Raw genomic sequence first — 25,035 nt, forward strand, 5'->3', positions numbered from 1 at the left:
TCCCCCAAGGGGTTCCAGATTGGAGAGGGTGCAGGCTGGGCTGAGGGACACCCCCCCCCCCAGTGCACGAATTTCATTCACTAGGCCTCTAGTGATTAATAACAGCCCTCTGAAGCATCATTCATTCTCCTTCAACCTTCATATGCTAAGCAATATGAAAACAATTGTATTTTTAAAATCTTTTGCAGATACAAAAATAAGAAATATACTTCAAATATTATATGAGCTATCTTTGTGAGGGGAAAACTGAACTAAGTTTTTATGTTCTATTTCTTTTATTTTCTGAAACTGTAATAGTCACTATTAATTCTGCAAAAGATTATATTATTAAAGAGGAAACATGAAAAATATCTTCCATTCACTAAAATAGATTTACAGTATTAACTATAGCAAAATCATCACATAGAACATAAATCTATAGTATCAACAGAAACATTTTACACATAAAAACTGAGCATATATTTTTCCAACAAATTATGAAAATTTTAAAAATATTAGGCATGCATATAAGCCTAACCAATGAACACAGACAACAGGGAGGTGAGGGCATGAATGGGGGGGATAGGGGGTAATGGGGGAATAAGGACACATATGAAACACCTTAATCAATAAAGAAATTTTTTAAAAAAATAAAAATATTAGGAAATCATGAAAATATTAAAAATATATTTTGATCATTGGAAGTATTCACAAAATAAATGTTTTTCATCATGACCCAGGTATTAAACCTGAGGAGACATTTACTACAGTTAAATAATCACACATGGCTTTTCTGGAAGCAACAATTCTTCATTAAAATAGGTGCATCCTAGCCGGTTTGGCTCAGTAGATAGAGCATCAGCCTGTGGACTGAAGGGTCTCAGGTTCGATTCCAGTCAAGGGTATGTACTTCGGTTGCAGGCTCAATCCCCTGGCCCTGGTCAGGGTGTTTGCAGATTATATCTATCTCACATCAATGTTTCTCTCTCTCTCTCTCACCCCTTCTCTTCAACTCTCTCTAAAAACCAATGGAAAAATATTCTCTGGTGAAGATTAATAACAACAACAAAAATAGGTGAAACATTTCTCTGCTGCCTCATTTTCTTCTTCTGATCCAGAGTTTTTTCATGGCACTTTTCATCTCTTCGTTTCTTAGAGTATAGATTAAGGGGTTCAACATAGGAGTGATAATGGTGTAAAACACAGCCAAGGATTTATCAATGGGTAAGGTAGAAGGAGGTCTCACATACATAAAAATACAAGGGACAAAGAAGAGGACCACCACAGTAATGTGGTAGCTACAGGTGGATAAGGCTTTGCGCCTCCCTTCCTGACTAAGAGTCTTCAGGGAGTGCAGAATGACCCCATAGGAGATGAGTAACAGCACAAAAATGACCACACAGATGGACCCATCATTGGCAACCACAATGAGGCCAATAACATAGGTGTTAGTGCAGGCAAGTTTTAATAAGGGATACATGTCACAAATGAAGTGGTCAATGACATTGGGGCCACAGAAGGGAAGGTTGTAAACAAAGAGAAGTTGAACTATAGCATGTAAAAAACCTCCAACCCCGGCCAACAGTAGCAGTACAATACACACTCGTTGATTCATGATTGTCAGATAATGCAGGGGTTTACAGATGGCCACGTAGCGGTCATAGGCCATGACCACCAAGAGTAAAATCTCAGCACCACCAAATAAGTGCCCTATAAAAAGCTGGCTCATGCAACCTTGGAAGGAAATGGTTTTCTTCTCATAAAGTAAGTCTATAATCATATTTGGGGTAAGTGTAGTAGAATAAACAGCATCCATAAATGATAAGTAGCCAAGAAAGAAGTACATTGGGGCATCCAGGCTTGAACTGACCATGACAGTCACAATAATGAGCAGATTGCCCACCATTGTCACAATGTAGATGAACAAGAACACAACAAATAATATTTTCTGGCCCTGAAGACTCTCAGTGAGCCCCAACAGGATAAATTCTGTCACATTGTTCCTTTGTCCCATAGTTCTTTCTGTATGTCTTATTTCAGAGTTCAGGACAAATTACCTGTAAATATAATTATTACTCGTGACTTCCTAAAATCTTAGGATAATTTGTACATTCATTCAACAAAGAGACATTATGATTTATTATGTTGCAGTAATTCCAGAGATTATAAAAATACAAGGCTGATTGAAACATGGTCCCTAACCTCAGAAATCTTACAGACTAATGAAGAGGCAAGTAATTGGAGATATATGTGAGGAAAGGAGACATTATAAGTGAGTTGCCACAAGTAGCTTTCCATCTGTAAGTTTAAAAAAGTACATATTGCTTATACCTTATACAAAAATAAAAACTGAGTAAAGGTTTAATTAAAAAAAAACTAAAGATTTACTTCATGTTTACTTTCTAATTAATAAAATAGATGACTTTCTATACTCTAGAGATGGGAGAATCTTCTTAACTCATCATTGACATCCCAAATAGACATTGTTCAAATTTTTTAAGGATTTAGTAATAGATACCATAAAGTCAAAAGACAAAAGTAGCTTGGGGGGGGGGGATTTACATTTTAGAGGACATACACAGAGTTAATATCTAAAATAGACTAAGAGCTCTAAGTAATTTAACAAATGAAAGATAAGCAAACCAATAGCAAAGTGAGTGAATCAGAGAAATAAAGGAAAAATAAATCGAAATGGCCAAAAAACATACAAGATGCTGAAACTTACCTGTAGACAGAAAAGTAGCAATTGAAGGGTTTTCTTGCTGCAGAATTACCTTGGATTTTTAAAAAGTCATTCAGTCAAGTTTGGCAGATGCTACAGCATCCTCTAATTTTTAATAGATTAACAAACAATTCCTAAAGAAGATATTAATTGAACTTATCACAAAATTTAAAAATATCTGCCTATTAAATATCCCCAAATAGTTATACTTGAAATTAGTTTCCAATAATACTGAAGTATATACATAATATTCTAACCACTTTGCTGTACATCTAAAACGAGTACAGAATAATATTGAATGTAAACTATAATTGAAAAATAAATTTAAATTTTAAAAACAATACTGATGCTAGAAAGGTAAATTTATTCTGGATCTTTATAATATGAAAATATACAAAAGAGTATTACAGAATTGAATTAATCCCCACATATTCTACTAATCAAAAGGACATGGCTGAGGTATGAGAATTTACATAGAACTAATTTTTTCTTTTTTTGATATTTATTATTAAATTGATTTGGGTAACATTGGTCAACATGAACATATAGGTTTTAGGTGTGGTTCAAATTTAATGAAGTAACATTGGTTAATAAAATTATATCATTTCAGGGTTACAATTCTATAATACATCATCTGTATATTGTATTGTCTGTTCACCACTCCAAGTCAAGTCTCCTTCCATCACCATTTATCCCCCCTTTCCCTCTTCTACCTCCCGCTGCTCCCCTTTCCCTCTGATAATCACCATACTGTTGTCTATGAGGTGGGGGTTCTTTTTGCTTAATCCCTTCACCTTTTTCACCCAGCCCCCTTACCCTGCCCTTCTGACAGTTGTCAGTTTATTGTCTGTAATTATGAGTCTGTTTCTATTTTGTTTGCTAGTTTGTTTTGTTCATTAGATTCCACATATAAGAGAAATCATATGGTATTTGTCTTTCGCTGACTGGCTTATTTCACTTAGCATAATACTTTCCAGGTCCATTACAAAGGAGAACTTCTAAAAGACTGAATTTTCATAACACCAATGTATCGTTCAAAGCCTACAAAGTTCAGAATCGTATGTATAAATTTACTTCCTGAGTTACCTGCATAATGAAAGAGCCATTCAATTCATGTCCTGGGCTGTGCTGCTTTCTCCCTTGTCTTGCATGCACTGATGCCATCTCTGTGGACAGAGAGCAACATAGCACATGCACCATCACTGGAGCTCAAACTGTTTCCATGTGACCAACTCTGTCCAGGCTCATAGGAAATCTGATTCACTCTGAATTTGATTGTGAACAGAGACCCAAAATATCCATTGCTGGCAGAATTTGTCCTAATAACAAACAAATGTTAAACCAACATTCTGATGGGAGAAAAAAATGTATATGAGTTATTTAGATAAATATTTTGCTGTTTGTGTTTTGTAGCAATAAAAGTGAAACAGCCTTTCCAACATCATGATTCCTAATCAGTTATACTGACCTGTCTTCATAGAGCATTGTTGATCATTGGGTTACCTGAAGGATGGAGAATAATTCCATGTATATTCTTTATGTCTTGATTCCATAATTTCAATTCCCGAAAAAGCTAGTCATGTGAATACTGACACTGACAAACACTTTCTTAAGTGAGGGACAAGGTCTATAAACATTTTATCTACATTGGAACTACAACACAGGTTACTGAGTCATTCAATTGGTGCATCTCCAAGGGTGAGTCTTCTCTAATTAAATTCATTGGGACCTTCATCATAATATTGAGGGTAGATTCTGCATCTCCAGAGATGCCACCAGGATAATCACCATGCAGAACAGGACTTACAGAATCATGTCCTTGGGGAAAATCAGAAAGGTCAAATGACCAAAAGGGGAAAGTCCAGTCTGGCAGAAGCAAAGTATGCATAAACTCTCTTATTTAAATCATGACCTTTAGCTCATTGTCTCTCATCCCTGGACACAGTTAGATAAACGCCATAGATCCCTCTTCTTGTGTCTTCCTTAAACACACCCTCTATAGTGGCTCCCTACTCTCTGAGTCACTCTACATCACATCACTTTTTCAGCACTTTTCACTCTGAAAGCAGCTTGATTTTTATGCTTACTTACTTAGTGCCTATGTCCCTCCACTAGAAAGTGTTATGTGGTAGCCCTAGCCATTTTGGCTCAGTGAATAGAGAGTCCGCCTGTGGGCTGAAGGGTCCCAGATTCAATTCTAGTCAAGGGCACATGCCCAGGTTGTGGGCTCGATCTCCAGAATGGGGCATGCAGGAGGCAAATGATCAATGATTCTCATCACTGATGTTTCTCTCTCTCTCTCTCTCTCTCGTCTTCCTTCCTCTCTGAAATCAATAAAAATACGTTTTTTTAAAAAAAAAGAAGAAGAATGTGTTATGGGGTACATTTCATTATTCTGACATAGACCACTGTGTTTAAGGTTGCAACTTCTAACCCCAAAATACATGGACTCAAATCCCTTTCAGGCATTTTCTAGTTCTAAGATCTACAGAAAACTATTTAAACTTTCTAAGCATCAGCTAATTCTTCTGAAAAGCATTACTTGCTTTCATCAGGCTCTTATGGGGATTAAACAATAACTTGTCTTTGTAGCACCAGCCAAATTGCAGTAAATAGCAATAGCTTTTATTGCAATTACTAATTATTGTACTATAGATTTCTTATTTGCCATAAAAAGTTTATTAAATTTTGGGGTCTTGCTTAAACTGATTTTAATGTTGTAGACATTCCTTCTTTTAAAGTGAACTCTTTATGCAGTGAATCTCATCAATCTCACATTAACCTGAGGCCTTTACTCAGAATCCTGAAAGTTCATCATGATCTCCTAATATAATATCTACAGAGCTGAATAATAAATGTAAACCATAGAGTTTTTCAAAAGTCTAACAGAAATGGAGCACTGATGAAGAAGTGAGGGAAGCAACAAAGACAGTGACACCTATTAAGTACCCACTGATAGACAGGCACTATGAAGTATGTACTACCAATTCATCATATACTTGAACCCAGATTAAAATCAGATTTTGAGAGCTTGTGAAATACTCGCAATGTTACATGAAGTAATGAGACAGAAGTCAATACGAGTTGTGTGAACTCCATACCCAGAGCTCTGCTGCTAACAGAGGCTGAATTAACCTAAAACACATAAACATCCTTGTCTAAAGTGCAAGGGAAAAGTTAGCTCACATGGTATTGGTCATATGAGGAGGTACCTTTTTTACCTAAGGAAATAAGGACCAAGGCAAGATACTTAGAGGTCCTCATCCAAACAGAATGAGGCTCTTGCTAGTTCAAGAAGAAATATAAGCCAAGATCTGCCCCTATTAGAAGTAGGGTCAGCACCAGCCAATAATTTTTTCCTTTTAAATATACTTTTGTAAGTTTACTATGTGCCAGGAACTTTCATAAGCACTTAACATATGTAAACTCATTTAACTGGCCCAAAAATTTTATGAGATAGGTATTATCATTACCATTTAAAAGATAAAAAATAAGGGGTAAAATGTATTTTTGTTTTGCAATTGCAAAGGTACTAAGCTTTCACTGCATGATTTACAAAGAATTGATTTTCAGAGAATCTGCTCTGAAAGACCTTAAGAAGAAAATGCCTTTAAAAGGTGATTTATTAATAGGCTAGAGATGCATACACAATCTATAGCACTATTGCTTATAAATCTCTGGATAATTTGTTTAAAAGGCATATATTCCAATCCAATAGCAGTCCTACTGAGTTAGAATCTCTAGAGCTATATCCTAGGAGTGTGCATTTTTAACAAGAATTTCAACTTATTCTGAAAGTACACCAAAGTTTGACAACCAAGTGGACAATAAATAAATCTTTATTTCTTTTATTTTTATTTTTTTTCATAAATCTTTATTGTTCAGATTATTACAGGTGTTCCTCTTTCCCCCCCCCATAGGTCCCCTCCACCTGATTCCCCACCCCACCCCACCCCATGCCCTTACCCCCCGCCACTGTCTTCATCCATAGGTGTAAGATTTTTGTCCAATCTCTTCCCGCACCCCTCACACCCCCTTCCCCCTGAGAATTGTCAGTCCACTCCCTCTCTATGTCCCTGATTCTATTATATTCACCAGACCATTCTGTTCTTCAGATTTTTTATTCACTTGATTTTTAGATTCACTTGTTGGTAGGTATGTATTTGATGTCATTTTGTTGTTCATAATTTTTATCTTTACCTTTTTCTTCTTCTTCCTCTTCTTAAAGAATATGCTTCAGCATTTCATGTAATCCTGGTTAGGTGGTGAACTCCTTTAGCTTTTTCTTGTCTGTGAAGCTCTTTGTCTGACCTTCAACTCTGAATGATAGCTTTGCTGAGTAGAGTAATCTTGGTTGTAGGTTCTTGCTGTTCGTCACTTTGAATATTTCTTGCCACTCCTTCTGGCCTGCATAGTTTCTGTTGAGAAATCTGTTGAAAGTCGTATGGGTACTCAGTTGTAGGTAACTAACCGTTTTTCTCTTGCTGCTTTCAAGATTCTCTTTTTGTCTTTTGCCCTTGGCATTTTAATTATGACGTGTCTTGGTGTGGTCCTCTTTGGATTCCTCTTGTATGGGGTTCTGTGAGCTTCCTGGACTTGTAAGTCTGTTTCTTTCACCAGGTAGGGTAAGTTTTCTGCCATTATTTCTTCTAATAGGTTTTCAATATTTTGCTCTCTCTCTTTTTCTGGCACCCCAAAAATTCGGATGTTGGTACGCTTAAAGTTGTCCCAGAGGCTCCTTACACTATCTTCATATTTTTGGATTCTTTTTTCTTTTTGTTTTTCTGGTTGGGTGCTTTTTGTTTCCTCATATTTCAGATCTTTGGTTTGATTCTTGGGGTCCTTTGATCTACAGTTGAATTTCTGTATATTCTTTATTTCAGACAGTGTATGCTTAATTTCTGACTGGTCCTTTTCCATTTTTTTTGCATTCTCATTAAGGTCCTTGAAGGTCTCACTAAGCTCCTCAGAGGTCTCATCAAGTTTCTCAGCTGTTTTTAGAAGATTCTTGAGTAACCTTATAAATGTGGTTCTGAATTCTATGTTGTCCAGTAGTTTGCTTTCCTCCATGTCTTTCATTCATGACATGTTTCTTTGTCTCTGCTTCCCTGTGTTGATGGAGTGGCTTTGTGTGGTAGGTGACCTGTAGGGGCCAGTAGCTCAGCCTCCCCAATCACCTGAGGTGGACGCTCTTGGTGCACCCCTTTGTGGGCTGAGTGCAAAGTCTTGGTGTAGTTAAGCCTTGATTGCTGTTGGTACACTGGGAGGAATTGACCTCCAGGCCAATTGGCTGTGAGGACCCGCTGTGTCTATGATGGAAGAACTGCTGCGCTGGAGACACGCTTATGGTGCAGGACTTGTTTCAGTGGGGCTTTGGTGCTCACTGAGTCTGCCTCTTGAATGTGTCACTTATTGATGTGAGGAGTTGAAATCTGGTGTCTCACACTGACCACTAGGTACACTGGCTTCTGGATCTCCAATGGGGTGCAGGTCAGCTACTGTCTGAGGCCACCCAGCAGGAGCTACAGCGAGAACTACAGTTTTCTCCTCTTTGCTTGGGGTTTGGAGGTTTTGGAGCTGTCTGGCCCGGGCTGCAAGTTTGCTAGGTTAAGCTGCTATAGGGCAGGCCATTCATATGCTAAAGCCACTGCTTGGAGCTTGGGTGGGTTTATAGGTTGTGCGGGGCGGGGTCTCAGGGCGTCACTAGGCTAGGGCGTAGCAAACAGCGATGGCTGCCAGTCAGCCAGCCGGCTCTGCGTCTCTGACCGTGTCCCCCCAGCACAGTAAACAATTATTCCTGTGCGCAGCCCTGCAAGCAAGCCCCCCTCACTTTCCGACCCTATGGCAGACAGTCCAGCTTCTCCCCATAGGAGTTTGGGTCCCCCGCATCTCCCCAGAAACTGGAGTTCGGAGTAATCAGGAGCTTGTCTTCCTTCAGGTTGAAAAAAACAGTGCTCTCAGTGGCCTGCCGCCAGCCAGATTCGTGTGCCTCCGTACCTCAGCTTTTCAGCGCTTGCGCACGTCTCAATGCTCTTTTCTCTTTCCTTCTAGTTGTAGAACTTCCACTCAGCCAGCTTTCCCATGGTTCTGGGTGATAGACGTTTTGTCTTTTAGTTGTAGTTTTGAAATTGTTGTGCGAGGCAGCCGTTTAGGTGTTTACCTATGCCGCTATCTTGGATCCTCCCCAATAAGTAAATCTTAATGGGATATTTTAATGATAAATTTTCATCAATGTACTTTTATGTGTAGTGTTCAGTTTGTTTTGAACCATGAAAATTATATTATTTTCTCTTTGCCACTGAAAAGATGAAGTCATTTGATGCTGTTGTGATTATTTCTCCACTGGAATCACCTTTGGATCCAAAGCTTCTTCATAGCATTTTTCACTTCTGCATTATTAAGTATGTGGATTATAGATGTTATCATGGTATAAAACACAGCCACAGCTTTATCATTGGGAAAAGCGATCATGAGGCACAGATACACTAATATGCAGGGCACAAAGAATAAGATGACCACCATGATGTGAGAGGCACGGGTGGAGAGGGTTTTGTGCCTCCCCTCCAAACTGTAGTTCTTTTGAGAATACAAGACGACCACATAATAGACCATCAAAAGGAGGAAGTTCAGTAAGCAGATGAACCCACTGTTGGCATCAACAAAGAGACCAAGGGTAAGAGTGTGCATGCAGACAAGTTTCAACAAAGGGTAAAAATCACACATGAAATTATCTATGACACTGGGGCCATGGAAGGGCAGCCAGACTGAAGAAAATCTGAATTCTTGCATGGACCAAGGCACCAGCCCAGGCCACTGCCACAAGAAAGCTACACACCTGTTGGCTCATGATGGCAGTGTAGTGCAGAGGTTTGTCAATGGTCACATCGTGGTCATAGGCCATCTCAGTGAGAAGGATCATCTCAACAGCACCAAAAAGAAGCTCAGTGAAGACTTGAGTGATACACCCTCTAAGAGAGATGATTTTTCTTACAGTAAGAGTGTCAGCTAGCATTTTAGGGTTCATGGAGGAAGAACAGTAGTCATCTCACTTAAGACGTAGTGGGACAGGAAGAAGTACATGGGGGATCCTAGGGCCCTGCTGGTGCTAACGGTGATCATAATGAGCAGGTTGCCTGCCAAGGTGACCAAGTAGACTATTAAAAACACAACAGGTAGAGTATTAAATTTGACAGTAAAATAATAATCAAGTTTTCAGATTAATTTAAATAGGCTAATTGAAATAAGTGAATATTCAAGAAAATTTTATTGTACTGGACAAAAAGCTGTTCCTAAAGTGGTAACTAAAATTTCTATTGGTAGTTCATCTCATGGTAAAATTCCTGAACATGCAATGAAACTAAAGCAGTCATATTTTTGTGCAAAAAAATTAAAATTTAAAGTTATCAAAACTGCATTATAAAATTTACAAAAGCCTCCATTAATCAAAAAAGGGGGGATAGTAGGGTAATATCATGTAAGGAAAAATATCCTATAAGTAAATTGCATCTAGAAAATTTTTACTTTACAAAATTAATTTTCATTTGTAATGCTAACAGCAAGACACCCATGAAAAACACACATGGTGTCTAAATAAGACAAAGGAAAATCGTTTGGGCAAAAATAAAAAGGATCCCAAATCAATTATATAGAAAAGGTTCCTTTATTAACTTTTGTCGAGAATATGTTTGTATATTTTCAGAAAACAACTCCAAGACCATGTGGATTCCTGCAACAGAGAGGAATTGACAGGTCTGCTCCAACCACGAAGACAAGAGGAGAAACAGTCCAGAGATGGAAGACGCTGATGACGCCTTTGCCACGCTAGCAGTCAGCAGCTGTGCGTCTCAGCAGGTTGCCTAGGACCAAAGCAGAGAGGGTCGGACCTGCATTGCCACCATGTGCCCACCATCCAGATATCATTGCTGACATGTACACATAAGGAACTGTTTGACATTAAAACGGGGCCTCAGAACTGTTGGACATTGAAATTGGGACTCAAACATTTTTTGTTATTATATGTTTATTTCTAGTCTGCAGAGGCAAGATTTTTTAAAGGAAAGAAATGGGGGAGAAATAGATACGGAGACAAAGAAGCATTGAACAGACTGTCAAACTACAGCGGGAAGGCAGGCAGGGGAGGTTGTGGGGGGGTGCCTATAAGAGATCAACCGAAGGACTTGTACACATGCATATAAGCATAACCAATGGATACAAGACACTTAGGGGGGGGGCGGTCAGGTAAAGGCATGTACTGGGGGGTAGGGGAGGCCGGGGGGGAGGTCAATGGGAAAAAAAAAGGAGACATATGTACTACTATTTGTAATACTTCAAACAATAAAAAAAGAAAGAAAAAAAACACAACAAATGAAAATTTATGAATCTCCATATTTTGAGGGGAATGAATTCCTCACATTATTCATCTTCTCCAACAATTCAGTTCAGGTGACAAGTGACTTCCCTAAAAAGAAAGTCATACTCGTCCTCAATAATGATACTATCTCTTAATGAATAAATATATCCATGGAGTGTCTTACTACCTTAGATTTACAGAAGACAAAACATATACAAAACTATATCAACTGTTTAATTCACTTAATATAGACAACAATATAGGTGCTATTTTTTTGTTGTTCTTTATAATTTCCTGATTTGTTTTGATTTTCTACAAGACAATGTATAATGAAATCAGAAGAGAAAAATACTATGCATTGAGGTTTTTTTTAAATTATTATATAAGGACACATATGTAATACCTTAATCAATAAATAAATTTTTTAAAAAATTATTATATATTGATTTGAGAGAGAGAGAGATAGAGAGAGAGACATCGATAAACTGTTGCCCCATTTATTCATGCATTCATTCATTGATTGAATCTTGTGTGTGCCCTGACTGGGGATCAAACCCTGAACCTTAGTGTAGCTGGATGAATCTCTAACCAAGTGAGTTACCTGACTAAGGCTAAGCATCAAGTTTTAAGAATCAGTCTGGCTGGCATGGCTCAGTGGTTGAGCATCGACCTATGAACCAGGAGGTCACAGTTCTATTCCCCATCAGGGCATATGCCTGGGTTGCTGGATCCCCAGTGTGGGATGTGCAGGAGGCAGCAAATCAATGATTCTCTCTCATCATTGATGTTTCTCTCTCTCCCTCTACTTTTGTCTCTGAAATCAATAAAAATATTTTTTAAGTTTTAAGAGTCAGTCGATGATGTGGACATATATTTGGCAGACTCACAAATATACAAAGATGCATGTATTTTACTCCAAAATTACTAGACATATTTACCAGTAAAAAATCCAATTGGTTCTATTAGTTTAAGTCATATAAAAAGAGTCAAAGACATATAAGGATTCCCTCATAAGCCATACTTTTCCCTAGGTTACAGTTAGGGTTAGGGTTAGGGTTAGGGTTAGGGATTGGGTTAGGGTTATAGGTGAGGAAACTGACAGAAAGGTGAAGGTATCAAAACAGATATATCAGAAAGCCAGTAACCAGAACTGACCTATTTCCTAGATAATGTCCTTAACTGTTGTTAACTTCCAAGCAATGATGATAGATCAGATAACCATAGTAGTTCCCATTTATTGAGTCAGGGACTGTGCTGGACCCAGTTTATTGTCTATAACTAGTTCTGGCCCAAGGCAACCTGTTGAATTTCTCCCGCAATGAGCAACAACTACACCTTCTCCAAAATATTGGAATCCCAATGGGAACCAACATCTCAATGTTACATAATAGGATTATTTAAACACCAATCTAATATTCTAGATTTATGCCTTTTAGCTTCTAAAGATATTTCAAATTTCTAGGCAACTGATAAATATTTATTGATTAAGAAGCAATAACTTATGATGACAAGAGTGTGGAATGGGAGACAGTAAGTCTGTATTCCAGTGCAAGCTTTAGCTCTGTGCTTCAGTGTCTAGCTGCAAGTATCATCCAACCTCTTCTCAGGTGGATGACTTCATCCATAGGTCTAAGAGGCTTGGGCTAGATTACCTCTTACTTCTATCTGTAATGCTCAATGATTCCATTTAATCTTTATCTGAAAAAAGTCACTTTTTTCCTCCAGAGCTTCCTCATAGCATTTTTTACCTCAGCATTTCTGAGTGTGTAGATTAAGGGATTTAACATGGGAGCCACCATAGTATAAAAGACAGCAACAGCTTTATCCACAGGCAGTGTGGTTACTGGGCGCAGATACACAAATATTCAGGGCACAAAGAATAAGATGACCACTGTGATGTGAGAGAGACAGGTGGAGAGGGCTTTGCGCCTCCCCTCCAAGCTGTAGTTCTCTAGGGAGCTCAAGATGACCACATAAGAGACCATCAAAAGGAGGAAGTTCAACAAGCAGATGAACCCACTGTTGGCAGCAACAAAGAGACCCAGGGTGTGAGTGTCCATGCAGACGAGTTTCAACAAAGGGTATAAGTCACACATGAAATGATCTATGACATTGGGGCCACAGAATGGCAGCCAGACTGTGAAGAGGATCTGAATGGTTGCATGGAGAAATCCTCCAGCCCACGCCACTCCCAGCAGGAGAATGCATAGCCTGTGGCTCATGATGGTGAAATAGTGCAGAGGTTTGCAAATGGCGACATAGCGATCATAGGCCATCACCGTCAGCAGGATGATCTCAGTAGCACCAAAAATGTGTTCTGCATAGACTTGAGCCATACAACCATTAAAAGAGATCATTTTCTTTTCATGAAGGGAATCCACAATCATCTTAGGAGCTGAAGAAGAACAATAGATTAGGTCTATCAAGGAAAGGTGGGTCAGGAAGAAGTACATGGGGGAGTTCAGAGCCCGGCTGGTGGTAATGGTAACCACAATGAGCAGGTTGCCTGAGAGTGTTACCATGTATAAGACCAAAAATAACAGAAACACGACTTTCTGCATTTGGGGGTTCTGTGTAAGTCCTGTTAAAATGAATTCAGTCACATTCCTTTTATTCTCCATCTATGTGGTATGAGTGATAAAAACTCCAGGAAGGAATGCTTTACCTTTAAAAAAAAAAAAACAAAGAAAGGAAGAAAAAATGAACTTAAACCAGTGATAATGATAATCAATAAGTCAAATATAAATAATCAACCAGGTAAGTTTAGTGTAAAATCTATTTCCACTTATTTGATGAGGAATACACATATCATTCAAGTAAACTTCAAGATAGTACTTAAAATTAATTTTCTCAATTATTAATTGTCACTTTTTGCTAGCCCTCAGATTCCTTTATTCTCTATATCTTTTTTATTTTAAATTTAATTTTATTTTATTTTTCTATAACCTTTTATCCCTTCTATGCCCTCAATTACCACACTGGCATCCATGTCCATGAACTCTCTTTTTTTTTCTTCTCTATCTACAAAAGCCTAAAATGCAAATTGTCCCCACAGGAGTTCGACTGGGAGACCAATCGTTTGCTGTGACGTGTGCTGACCACCAGGGGGCAGTGCGGAATGAAGGAAGGCCCCAGCTGGCAGCCAGCAGCCAAGGAAAGGAGGCCCTGACCAGAAGCTGGAAAGAAGGCCCTGGCCAGCAGCCAAAAGACCCCAATTGGCCCTGATCACAGGCCAGGCCTAGGGACCCTACCCATGCACGAATTTCGTGCACCAGGCCTCTAGTATATTAATGTATTCCCAAAGCACGGAGGCAGTGAAGGGTAAGACAAACTGCCTATGTTACACATGGACAAAGTACATAGTGAGGTACATGGGAGGGAAACCTTTTTCAGATGATTCCACAAATGTTTCATTGAGAAGCTAGCCTTAGAGTTCCAAGGCCCATGATAGTGGTCTCACTTCGACATCACCCACTGCATTGGAGAATCCTTCCAGGGACAAGAACCCTTGAGAAGAAAGTTGAGTACACGTTTACCTAGTAATTGCCAACTCTCTTCTAGAGAAGATGGCCCTTGGGAGAACCAACAACCGACTACTGCTATGTTTTAATAAATTTCTGGAAGTCTGTGCCAAAGATCAGATTTCATTATCAAAATCAGATAAACTTGACTCATTCATCAGCATTATTTCATTTATTACTTCAGTTTCTTGCAAACCTTAAAGTAATCCAAATATTTTTGAAACACTTCTCTTTTACAATTTCATCTGCCTCCTTTTGTCCCACACCACACAGAAATAGCTTGGCCTTATGTCAAAATTGATGTATTTGATGTTCTCTTGGCAGATTAAAGCACAGGATCCGTTCCTTTTCTGTCCTAGTTCAAAAACCAATAGTGTGCCTGTTACCACTCAAACTCTCTAATACCCATATTTTTAAAGAAAGGAGAAGTGGAGAAAAGTGTTGATCTAGCAGAACGACACTGATCTTTCATAAAAGGGCCCATGGACTGCAATTAAAAGGCAAAGAACTAAGCAGACAAACTTCTTCTACATGTTCAAACATTTTGAAATATAAACTTTTATTATAACTCTAAATAGCATGAAGAGATTTATTTCCACACCATGTAGTTCCTATAGTGGTAGTTCATTTTTGTGGAGTGTTTGCCATGTGCTAGGCATCATACTAAGTACTTTACATGCATTATCTCATTTAGTCTTCACAACAATGCTTTGAGGTTGGTACACAATTATCTATATTTTGAAGAAAAGAAAACTGTGGTTAGGAGAAAGCACAAAGTCATAATGGTTAAAAAAAAAAAAAGCAAAGGAACCTGTATTCAAATCCAGGATGTCTATCTCTATCTTTAACATTAGTATTTCTCCAGCATAAATCCAATTTACTTCTAGGAATCAACAATGCCAGAGTTTGACAGTGGGCTGGTAGCTAACACCATCACCTGTGACCATATGAAATCTGTGGCAGTGCTTTTGTTAACTTATAAAATGTTAATGAATTTGAGGGTTCACTGGACAAGACCCTAGAATTGCTTTACATTAGAAATCCTTCAGAACTTTTCATTTTATCAACTAATACACTCTTTAAAGATAAGGAAACTGAGGCCCCGAGATGTGAAGTCCAATGAAACACAGATAATTGATTAGTTTCAGATCACAATAAGAATACAAATCTTGCCAAAACCGGTTTGTCTCAGTGGATAGAGCGTCAGCCTGCGGACTGAAAGGTCCCAGGTTCGATTCCGGTCAAGGGCATGTAACTTGGTTGCGGGCACATCCCCAGTGGGAGGTGTGCAGGAGGCAGCTGGTCGATGTTTCTCTCTCATCGACGTTTCTGACTATCTATCACTCTTCCTTCCTCTCTGTAAAAAATCAATAAAATATATTTTTTTAAAAAAAGAATACAAATCTTCTAATGTCCCACAAGGTAATTTTTCCCCACGAACACACCTTGCCTTTCTTAAGATGCCTTAAGACAAGCTGGATACAAAGGGGGAAATCACCCTACAGTGACAAAGGGAATTAACTTTCATCTCTTATCTTTAGCTATACCTATCTTGACTCTAAAAAAGGGCTAAGTTCAGGGATGCAGAAATTCCGTTATATTATTGAAACTACAATCCACCCTAAGAGAAATAAAGTCTTACCTGGTGGGAACAAGAGCTAAGAAAGTTTGAAGAGTCAGAATAAAAAGTGCCCTGAGCCTGGTATTTAATATAGATTCCCAACCACAGTGGAAGGTACATTCTTTCCTCACAAATCCTATAAATTAATGCATTCTTCTTATGGATCTGTTTTAGGACTGAAGGTTTCCTTTAAGAAACAGAATCCAAATGTTATCCTTTTCCTCTGTCCTATGCTAACCTGTCTTACCACAGTGAATGTCACACACCCTGTCTCAACTTCACCTCAAATTTTCCTTCTTTATTCTCACTTGCTTCTCATACTGGTATCTCCTGTCAGTACAAGGTATGGTTTTCCTCCCTTTCATCCCTGTAAATTATCAGTCAGAGCACTATTTCAAGTAAATAAGTGACTGTACATAAGCCAATCTCTGACCATCCAAACCATCGCACCGTAGGCCCTACCCCTGGAGGAAACCCTCAGTGGCCCATTCAGCTCCAACCTGCTGATCTACTGTGGTGTCTCCCACTTCAAAGCCTAGAAATGGACTCAAGGATCCATAGAATGTAAACCTATTCCTGATAATAGAAATACACCCATATTCAGTGAGGATAACAAGTATTCCTGCAAAATACCCTAAAACATCTTAAAGTGATCCCCATCAAATATCAGAAAGTAATGCTTCAATGATTTTAATTATAAACCCCGTGGTAGAAAATGGAAATGTAAAAACTGGATTGAAAATCTGCAATTCTGGTTAACTTACCGTAGTTGCCTTTGTAGTTAAGGAGAATGTCCAGTGTATTCAGGAATAAGAAGTAACCATTATATGAAACTGTTCAAATATAATATTATATAATAGATATTTTTCAGGACCCTACTGATTGCAAAATGTTATAGGAAGCAGAGAATATGAAAATGGCAAAAATTTATTCAAATGGATTCATCCAAGCATTTTCAAAACTCCAATGCCTTGGAAATTCAAGTCAAAAGATAAGAAAATGAGGTGTTGAATTTGAAACCCAAAGTCCTCAAGTACTAAGAGAACTTCTGATCTTCAGCACCTAGCTCTACAGTTACAGAACAAGAGACAAAAATATGTCTATCTCTTCTTAACCAACTGTCGCTTAGTCTGCTCTTCAAATAGGAAAAGAACTGCTTCTTAAGTGTTTGGAGAGGATACTGAGAATGTTAAAGAACCTATCTTTCTATCCAAGGTTTGTCCCTCCCAGGAATTATCTCTGTTTTTTAAAGATTTTGCCTTGGAAACAGGTATTTGGGAGAATTCCTCTACGAACAACACACCCTCACCTGACTGGTTCTTTTCCCTGCACTTATACCTATGTAATAATAGCCTATATTCCTGGCCTAGAAGATTATGTGACAAAGCACCCCTCTTATAAGCCCTTGGGTATCATGAACTGGAACATGAAGAACTAAGAGCTGTGTAAACAACAACATGGGGTTTCATGCAGGTTGCATATCCCTGAGGAAATTTCCTCGCTGGCTGAAGGCACCAGAGGAGGTTGAGATACTGAGTCAATCTCCCAACTGTGCTATAAACCCCTCAGGACATATTCTGCTTGTAGGAATCTTTCGACTTGATATGTTTTCAGGCAGAATGATATCTAGAGTTGGAGACCAAGAGAAGGCTAAAATCCCAGTGCCAACTTGTATGGTATAAGAATATAAAAAGATTGATTTTTATCCTTTTTTGGGGAGAGTCTAGGAACTCCACTGGCCATTCAATGAAAAAAAGCCTTACCTAACCAAACAGATTTCTTCATATTTTCTTCACACATAATATCCGCAGGACAGTGGAGATTTGAAAAGCCAAATATGTTTTGTCACCTTGCAAACACATACTGAAGCAAGTACTCTGCAGCCTTAGGAGAGAGTGTGGTTTAAGTAACCTATCATAAGAGTTGAAGCACCTCTTATACTTAAATGTATGGCTAGGCAGTGGATGGAGCACCGGGAAAAATAGTAATAATAGCAGTTACCATTACTAAGTAGTATGTCTTCTAATATGGTGTATTACATTGATTAGTTTTCATATATTAAACCAACCTTATATCCCTAGGAATCCCACTTAGTCTTGGTATATAACCCTTTTTTATAGGCTACTGGATTCAGTTTGCTGGTATTTTATTAAGGATTTTTGTGCCTATATTTATGAGATGTTGGTTGTAGTTTTCTTGTGATATCTTTGTCTAATTTGGATAAAAGGATAATACTGATCTTACGTAATGAGTTGGAAAGTGTTCCTTTCTCTTCTATTTTTTGTAAGAGTTTGTGAAGGATTGGTGTTAATTCTTCTTTAAAAGTTTGATAAAATTCACTTTAAACATTTTTTTTTAAAGTTTGATAAAATTCACTTCAAATTGAAGTAAGTCATCATGGCCTGGGTTTTCCTGTGTGAGAAGTTTTTTTAATTACTAATTCAATATCTTAACTTGTTATAAATATATTCAGATTACCTATTTCATTTGCATCAGTTTCAGTAGTTTGGGTGTTACTAAGAATTTGTCTATTTCTTCTATGGTATATAAATTATTGGTATACAACTGTTCATAGTATCACCTTATAATCTTTTTTTATTTCTGTAAGATCAGTAGGAATTTCCCCTCTTTCATTCCTGATTTTACTAACTGGAATCTTCCATCTCTTCTTTTATTTTTTGAAATATTTTTTATTGATTTTGAGAGAGAGAAAAACATCTATGTGAGAGCAAAACATCCATTGGCTGCCTCCTGCACACCCCCTACTGAGGATCAAGCCCGGAACCCAGGTATGTGTCCAGACCAGGAATCTAAACAGCAACCTTTCAGTGCACTGGACGACCAACTAACTGAGCCACACTAGCCAGGGCTCCATCTCGTTTTTTAGTCAGTCTAGATAAAATTTTGTCGCTTTGGTGATCTTTTCAAAGAATCTACTATTAGTTTTGTTGTCTTTCTGTCCTCTATTCTCTAATTCTTATATTTCTGCTTGAGACTTTGCTACTTCCTTTTTTCCAGTATCTTTATTTTTTTAATATATTTTTATTGATTTTACAGAGAGGAAGGGAGAGAGATAGGCAGAAACATCGATCAGCTGCCTCCTGCATGGCCCCTACTGAGGGTCAAGCCTGTAACCAAGGTACATGCCCTTGACTAGAATCGAACCCTCGACCCTTCAGTCCATGGGCTGACACTCTATCCACTGAGCCAAAGTGATTAGGGCTCTTTTTCCTAGCATCTTAATAAGGAAGGTTCGATTATTAATTTGAGATCTTTCTTCTTTTATTGACATAGGTATTTATAGCTATAAATTTAGATGCAACCCATCAGTTATAGTATGCTCTGTTTTCATTTTTATTCATTTTAAAGTATTTTCCCATTTTCCACATGACTTCCTTTTGACCCATTGAAATGGCTCTCCTATACGGTCACTGCTGCACATGGCATCTGTCTGAGGAGTGTGTCCTGTCTGCCACAGATGGTAGAACCAAAGCCTCTAAATAATGCACATTTGGTCTGAATCAGCATCTCCTGCCCCTTCATTCCCTGTGCATGAGACATTATGAGTCAGTGTCCAGTGCACCACAATAACATAATTGTTAGATCTCAGCCTAGAAATTAGATCAGTTTGTATTTAAATCAAATCTCTACCAAATATTTGCTTTTTTTGGCCTTGATCAAATGATGCTCACAGTGAACATGAATTTCCTAAACATAAAAGAGAATTATTAATTTCTCTCTCAAGGGTATAATGTGAGCATTAGATAAAATACCACACTTAGCAGAATGACATAAACACAGAATGCTCATTATATGTTAGTTCTCACTGTATCCACATTTCCTTTATCTCTTACAACTTTTCAAGGATTCTCAACTTTAGTCAGACTTTTTAGTAAAAAGAAGATCAAACACTTGTAGTAAGATTTCAGAATTATAATGACTTATGAATCACTATTCAGTACTTTAAAACTTGGTCTTTCTTTTCACCTAATTTCTGTATTTGCCCAGATCCTACCAATACTTTATCAATATAGACATAAATATAGATATAGTGATAGAGATAGATATATAGGCATATAGGTATAGATAGGTATAGGTGTAGGTGTAGGTATAGGCATAGGCATAGGCATAGGCATAGGCATAGGCATAGGCATAGGCATAGGCATAGGCATAGGTATAGGTATAGGTATAGGTATAGATACAGAGATGGGGATAGAAAGATAGAGAGAGAGAAAGAAAGAAAGAGAGAGATGAATTGAGACAATTCCTGCCAAAAATCTGAATTGGTCACACCATGAGCTCTGATTTCCTGTAACAGAAATGACAACAAACCATGAGCTTTTACTCTATGCCAGCCACTAATCTAAGCATGTTATATGCTTTATCTCACAGAATCCCCATTAGGTACCCTTATCACGCACTTTTTATAGATGTGGGAATTCAGGTATAAGGAGTTTGAGGAATTGCCCAAGATAATATAAAAATAAAAGTGTCAGCAAAATTCTTACTCTTTAGCTTGATTCAAAATTTATTATTAAAAAGCAGTTTCTCTTGCCTCCATGTTTTCTAGCCTCAGGACATTGACCATGGAATAGCAGTTTTGCACTGCCTACGAAGTTTTCACATGTTACTTTGCACAATCTTCCCTATAACTCTGAGACAGGTATTATTGACACTGTTTTAGATACTCTGGCTGTCTCATGCACCCATTGATGACTAGAACATTCTGTGCTTTAGGTCCCAGATTCTAGAATCACTTCCTAAACACAACCATAGAGAGCTGCTAACACAGCCCAGCTGGCTCTCCCTGTCCCGGTGGTCACACATACCATGGCCACAAGAGAGAAAATATAAACTGATTTGGCTGCCATTTGCTTGAAGCTGCTAATTCTAGTCCTCTGAGAGTTGAGAGGTAAAAGCCACCTTAACTCCTTGCACTTGAGTAATACCCATTTAAATATTTCCCTGAAACCACACATGAAAATGTTGATAAGGAAAACCCAGGAAGACCACATAAGCATAACCAGCCACAGATCATAGAAGCTGTTTGGTTCTGAGTTTCCAACCCATTTAGGTCCAGTCTCCCGGATCAAAGGAGTTATCTCCTGGCTGAGTGCAGGCTTTAAAATGAGGCTTAAAAGAGCTGGGTTCAGGGACCTGCTACTCAAGGCAACTTTCACCTGTTTCTTGATTTTCTGGTGCTTACAATCCCTAACTTTTCTGCTATAACATAGTCTGCTATTTCTGGGGCTTTAAATCAGGTTAGATCTCAAATTGAATGCCTATTATGATATCTGATCGCCAAGAAAAACTGGCATGTGAGTAGAAGGTGGCTTGGAGAGATGTCCTCTAACAGTTAGGTATTTTTTCCCATCAATTTCTTTTGAAACCTAAACTTTGGAAGCTGACTAAAGAAATTCATTACCTGAGCTGGGATACTGTGCCTCACACTCACAGGATGGTGTGAACCTATAAAGCAAAACTAAACCCGGGTCCATGAACTCAGCATCATTTACAAAGTCCCAGCAATTGTTTTCAGGTCAATAACTGAGGGGGGAGGGGGCGGAAACATGATACTTAAGATAAAAATGGATGACCCTGCAGAGCAGTCATTAGCAATGGGTCAGTGACTGCTACCTCCATGCAAAGTGTGCTCTACAAATAAGATGCCTTGTTAACTTCCTTCCCAAATGTATTCTGAGAGGTAGGTACAGTCTGTGATTTCTTGTTTTTCATATTGAATTTATTGGGGTGACATTGGTTAATAAAATTATATAGGTTTCAGGTGTACAATCCTATAATACATCATCTGTATATTGTATTATGTGTTCACCACCCCAAGTCAAGTCTCCTTCCATCACCATTTATCCTCACTCTGGTAATCATCATGCTGTTGTCTGTGTCTATAAGTTGTTTGGGGGATTTGTTTGTTTGTTTGGGGAAGGGTTGTGTTGTTTTTTTTGCTTAATCCCTTCACCTTTTTCACCCAGCCCTACAACCCCCCCCCTCCCCTATGGTGATTCTACTGTCATGGATTTTTATGAAACTGGCATACTTGGTCTACTAAGAAATCAGTCAGGATATTATGGACCAAGACCTAAGATAAGAAAATAAAATTTATATCATTAAGTTATTTTACTTACTATAAAAGTAATATATTTCTTTGTAGAAAACTTGATCAGAGCATTTTTTAAAGAATACAAAAATCATCCTTAACCCACAATTCCAATAAGCACTTTCATCTTTAGTGTACTTTTTCAAATACTTTTCTATGTGTAAATGTTTTTTTGGACAATTTAGATCATAACTTATAAGATGTTTATAATTTGTGTTTGCCACTCAGTATTATATTGGAAGACTCCATGCCATTAATTCTTGCAAATAAATTTAATGTCCATCTGATATTTCATAACTATAATTCATTAGTTGGTCCTTTTTACATAGACATCTGAAATGCTTTCACTTTTTCACTATCATAAAAAATATATTGTGAAATACAACCTGTAAGCATAATTTTTGTTTATATTTTTATCTCTAATAGATTCCTAAGCATAAGGAATACTGGACCAAAGGATAGAACCAGTTATAAAGCCCTTATTGTATACAATCAGACTTCTTTCCAGAATATTCTATATCAATACACACTCACCAGTACTGGGTAATATAACTGTCATAAATCTTTGCTAATTTGTCAGAAGTATGTCACTGTTTTTAATCTGTATTTCTTTGATGACTTGTGAAATAGAGGAATTTTTAGATGTCTAATGTTTTGTCTGAAAATTATATTTTTATTATTTTCCCCTATTTTAATACTGGTGTGTGTAGATCCTTTTTTGTAAAAGTAATTTCTACAATAATGGTGATCTGTTATACTTGTTGCAAGTTCTTTTCCAGTGTGTTCCATATTTTTATGTAGTTGATCCCATTAGTTTTATCTTTTGTTTATACCATTGCATTTCACTTAAAATGCTCTTTCCCCATCAAGAGATTAGATATATATTTACTTCTTTGTTTTTCTGTTTTTAAACAGATCTATGTTTTATTTGAAGGCTTTAACACACAGTACTTGGGGGTTTCCTCTCTCTCTCTCTCGATGATAGCATGAGGAGAAGAGACTTTATCTGGAAACTTCCCATTCAAATATTAAAAAATATTTTAAGAACTATACATGATATTCTTTTAAGTATTATTTTTAAATGGGGTTCCTTTGCAATTTGATTATACTTGCTTCTTCTTGAGATTATCTATGGTCATCGGTTTTATTTTATATTTTTGAGTGAATATTTAGTTCATTTATTCTCTCTATTTATCTTTGTTTCTTAATATTATAACAATAAAATATTTCAAGAATAAGATTAATGATATGTGGGAGGTTCATTTGTATTCTTCCATCAAGAATTTAGAGTGTGTGGAGAGCTCTATGTTTTACCTTTAGGATAAAACTTTGGCTTATGTAATAATGATATACTTTAGTACCTCTATGCCATTTATTTTTCCTATTTTACATATGAGAAAATTTAGGCACAGTCGACTAAGATCTATACACAACTTCATATGGCTACTAATCAGTGAAAACAGAATGAAAAACAGTCTGGCTATAAAGAACGTACTCTGTCCAACAAATTATGATGCTTGTGTTTCCTCTTCACTTTAAAAGTGGCTGTTTTGTAGGAGATCCTGGGAAATTTTCATAGTCTTCCTTAAATTGAGTTTTGATTTGCAAAATGACCCTGAAACCTAAACATGACAGAAGTTCTCCAAACAGTAAATACTAAAGTTTCCAATAAATCTGGGGAACTTTGTACTGCATCATGCTGTCTGCTTCATCCTCTTCAAAATATTCTTCTTCCTTCCTTTTTGATTATAGCCTTAGATAGTTGTGTTTAAATATAGTATAAGCTCACAAGCTAACTGCCAGATATATCTTACTGGAGCCTCAAACATTCACTCAGTTCTGTTTTTCTGGAATGTGACTATATCATTTCTAATATCTAATTGAATTCACTGCATTAACCCTGAAACAAATTAAAAATATTAAAAATAATGAATTCTAACTTTTATCCTCATCAGCACAACTGACAAGAAAAGAGACATGTGGAAATAGACTCTTGAATTAAGCCTCTGCTCCTTTATGGGTCTTCTCTTTATTCCTTTTTTGTATGGGGTAAAATACTATGGCAACTGTTGGGAGAATATTCATCTGTGTACAATTACAGGAAAGGTGTCTGGAAAACCAGTGATACATAAAACTGTGTTTATGTATACAAGTGGGATGGGTGAGTGAGAGAAAGAAAGGAGGAAAGGGGAGAGGGAGGGAGAGAAAGAAAGGAAGTGCTCTGTATTCATTATATGACTAATAACACAGCAAAAGTCTTGGGTTTATCTGCTTGGAGTTTCCATCAGTCTTACAGAAAACAATCCTGGCAGAAAGTATTTGCTTATCAAAATGTATCTGCCACAACTGCAATCCCTGTGCTATTCACAGATAAATCAATTATCCAAATGCTGGAGTGGACTCATGGAGCGAAGGAACAACGTGACAGAATTCATCCTGCTTGGCCTGACACAGAACCCAGATGTGCAGAAACTCTTGTTGGCCGTGTTTACAGTGATCTACTTTCTCACCGTGGCAGGCAACCTACTCATTGTAGTGACAATCACCACCAGCCGAGCCTTGGGCTCCCCCATGTATTTTTTTCTTTCTTTCTTGTCCTTTGTAGATGGCTGCTGCTCCTCTGCCATGCTCCCCAAAATGATATTTGACTTACTCACTGAAAAGAAAACTATCTCCTTCAAAGGGTGCATGACTCAGCTCTTTGCTGAACATTTCTTTGGGGGAGTT

The 25,035-nt window shown here is 37.7% G+C and overlaps 1 protein-coding gene across 1 annotated transcript in view; it reads right to left on the reverse strand.

Moving 5' to 3' along the window:
• Nucleotides 1-1,075: 1,075 nt before the first annotated feature.
• The window catches only part of LOC308233769 (uncharacterized protein), a gene marked incomplete at both ends in the record, with an annotated part of 45,643 nt that continues 21,683 nt past the window's right edge, over nt 1,076-25,035 (reverse strand). Inside the window, 4 exons of the mRNA XM_080640714.1 lie at nt 1,076-2,009; nt 4,348-4,519; nt 9,751-9,855; nt 13,072-13,557. Of these exons, the coding sequence (XP_080496840.1) occupies nt 1,076-2,009; nt 4,348-4,519; nt 9,751-9,855; nt 13,072-13,557 (1,697 nt within the window). The remainder of the gene's footprint in view (nt 2,010-4,347; nt 4,520-9,750; nt 9,856-13,071; nt 13,558-25,035) is intronic.

This window comes from Plecotus auritus (genome assembly GCF_963455305.1).
Source record: "Plecotus auritus genome assembly, chromosome: 9".
NCBI classification, from domain to species: Eukaryota; Metazoa; Chordata; class Mammalia; order Chiroptera; family Vespertilionidae; genus Plecotus; species Plecotus auritus.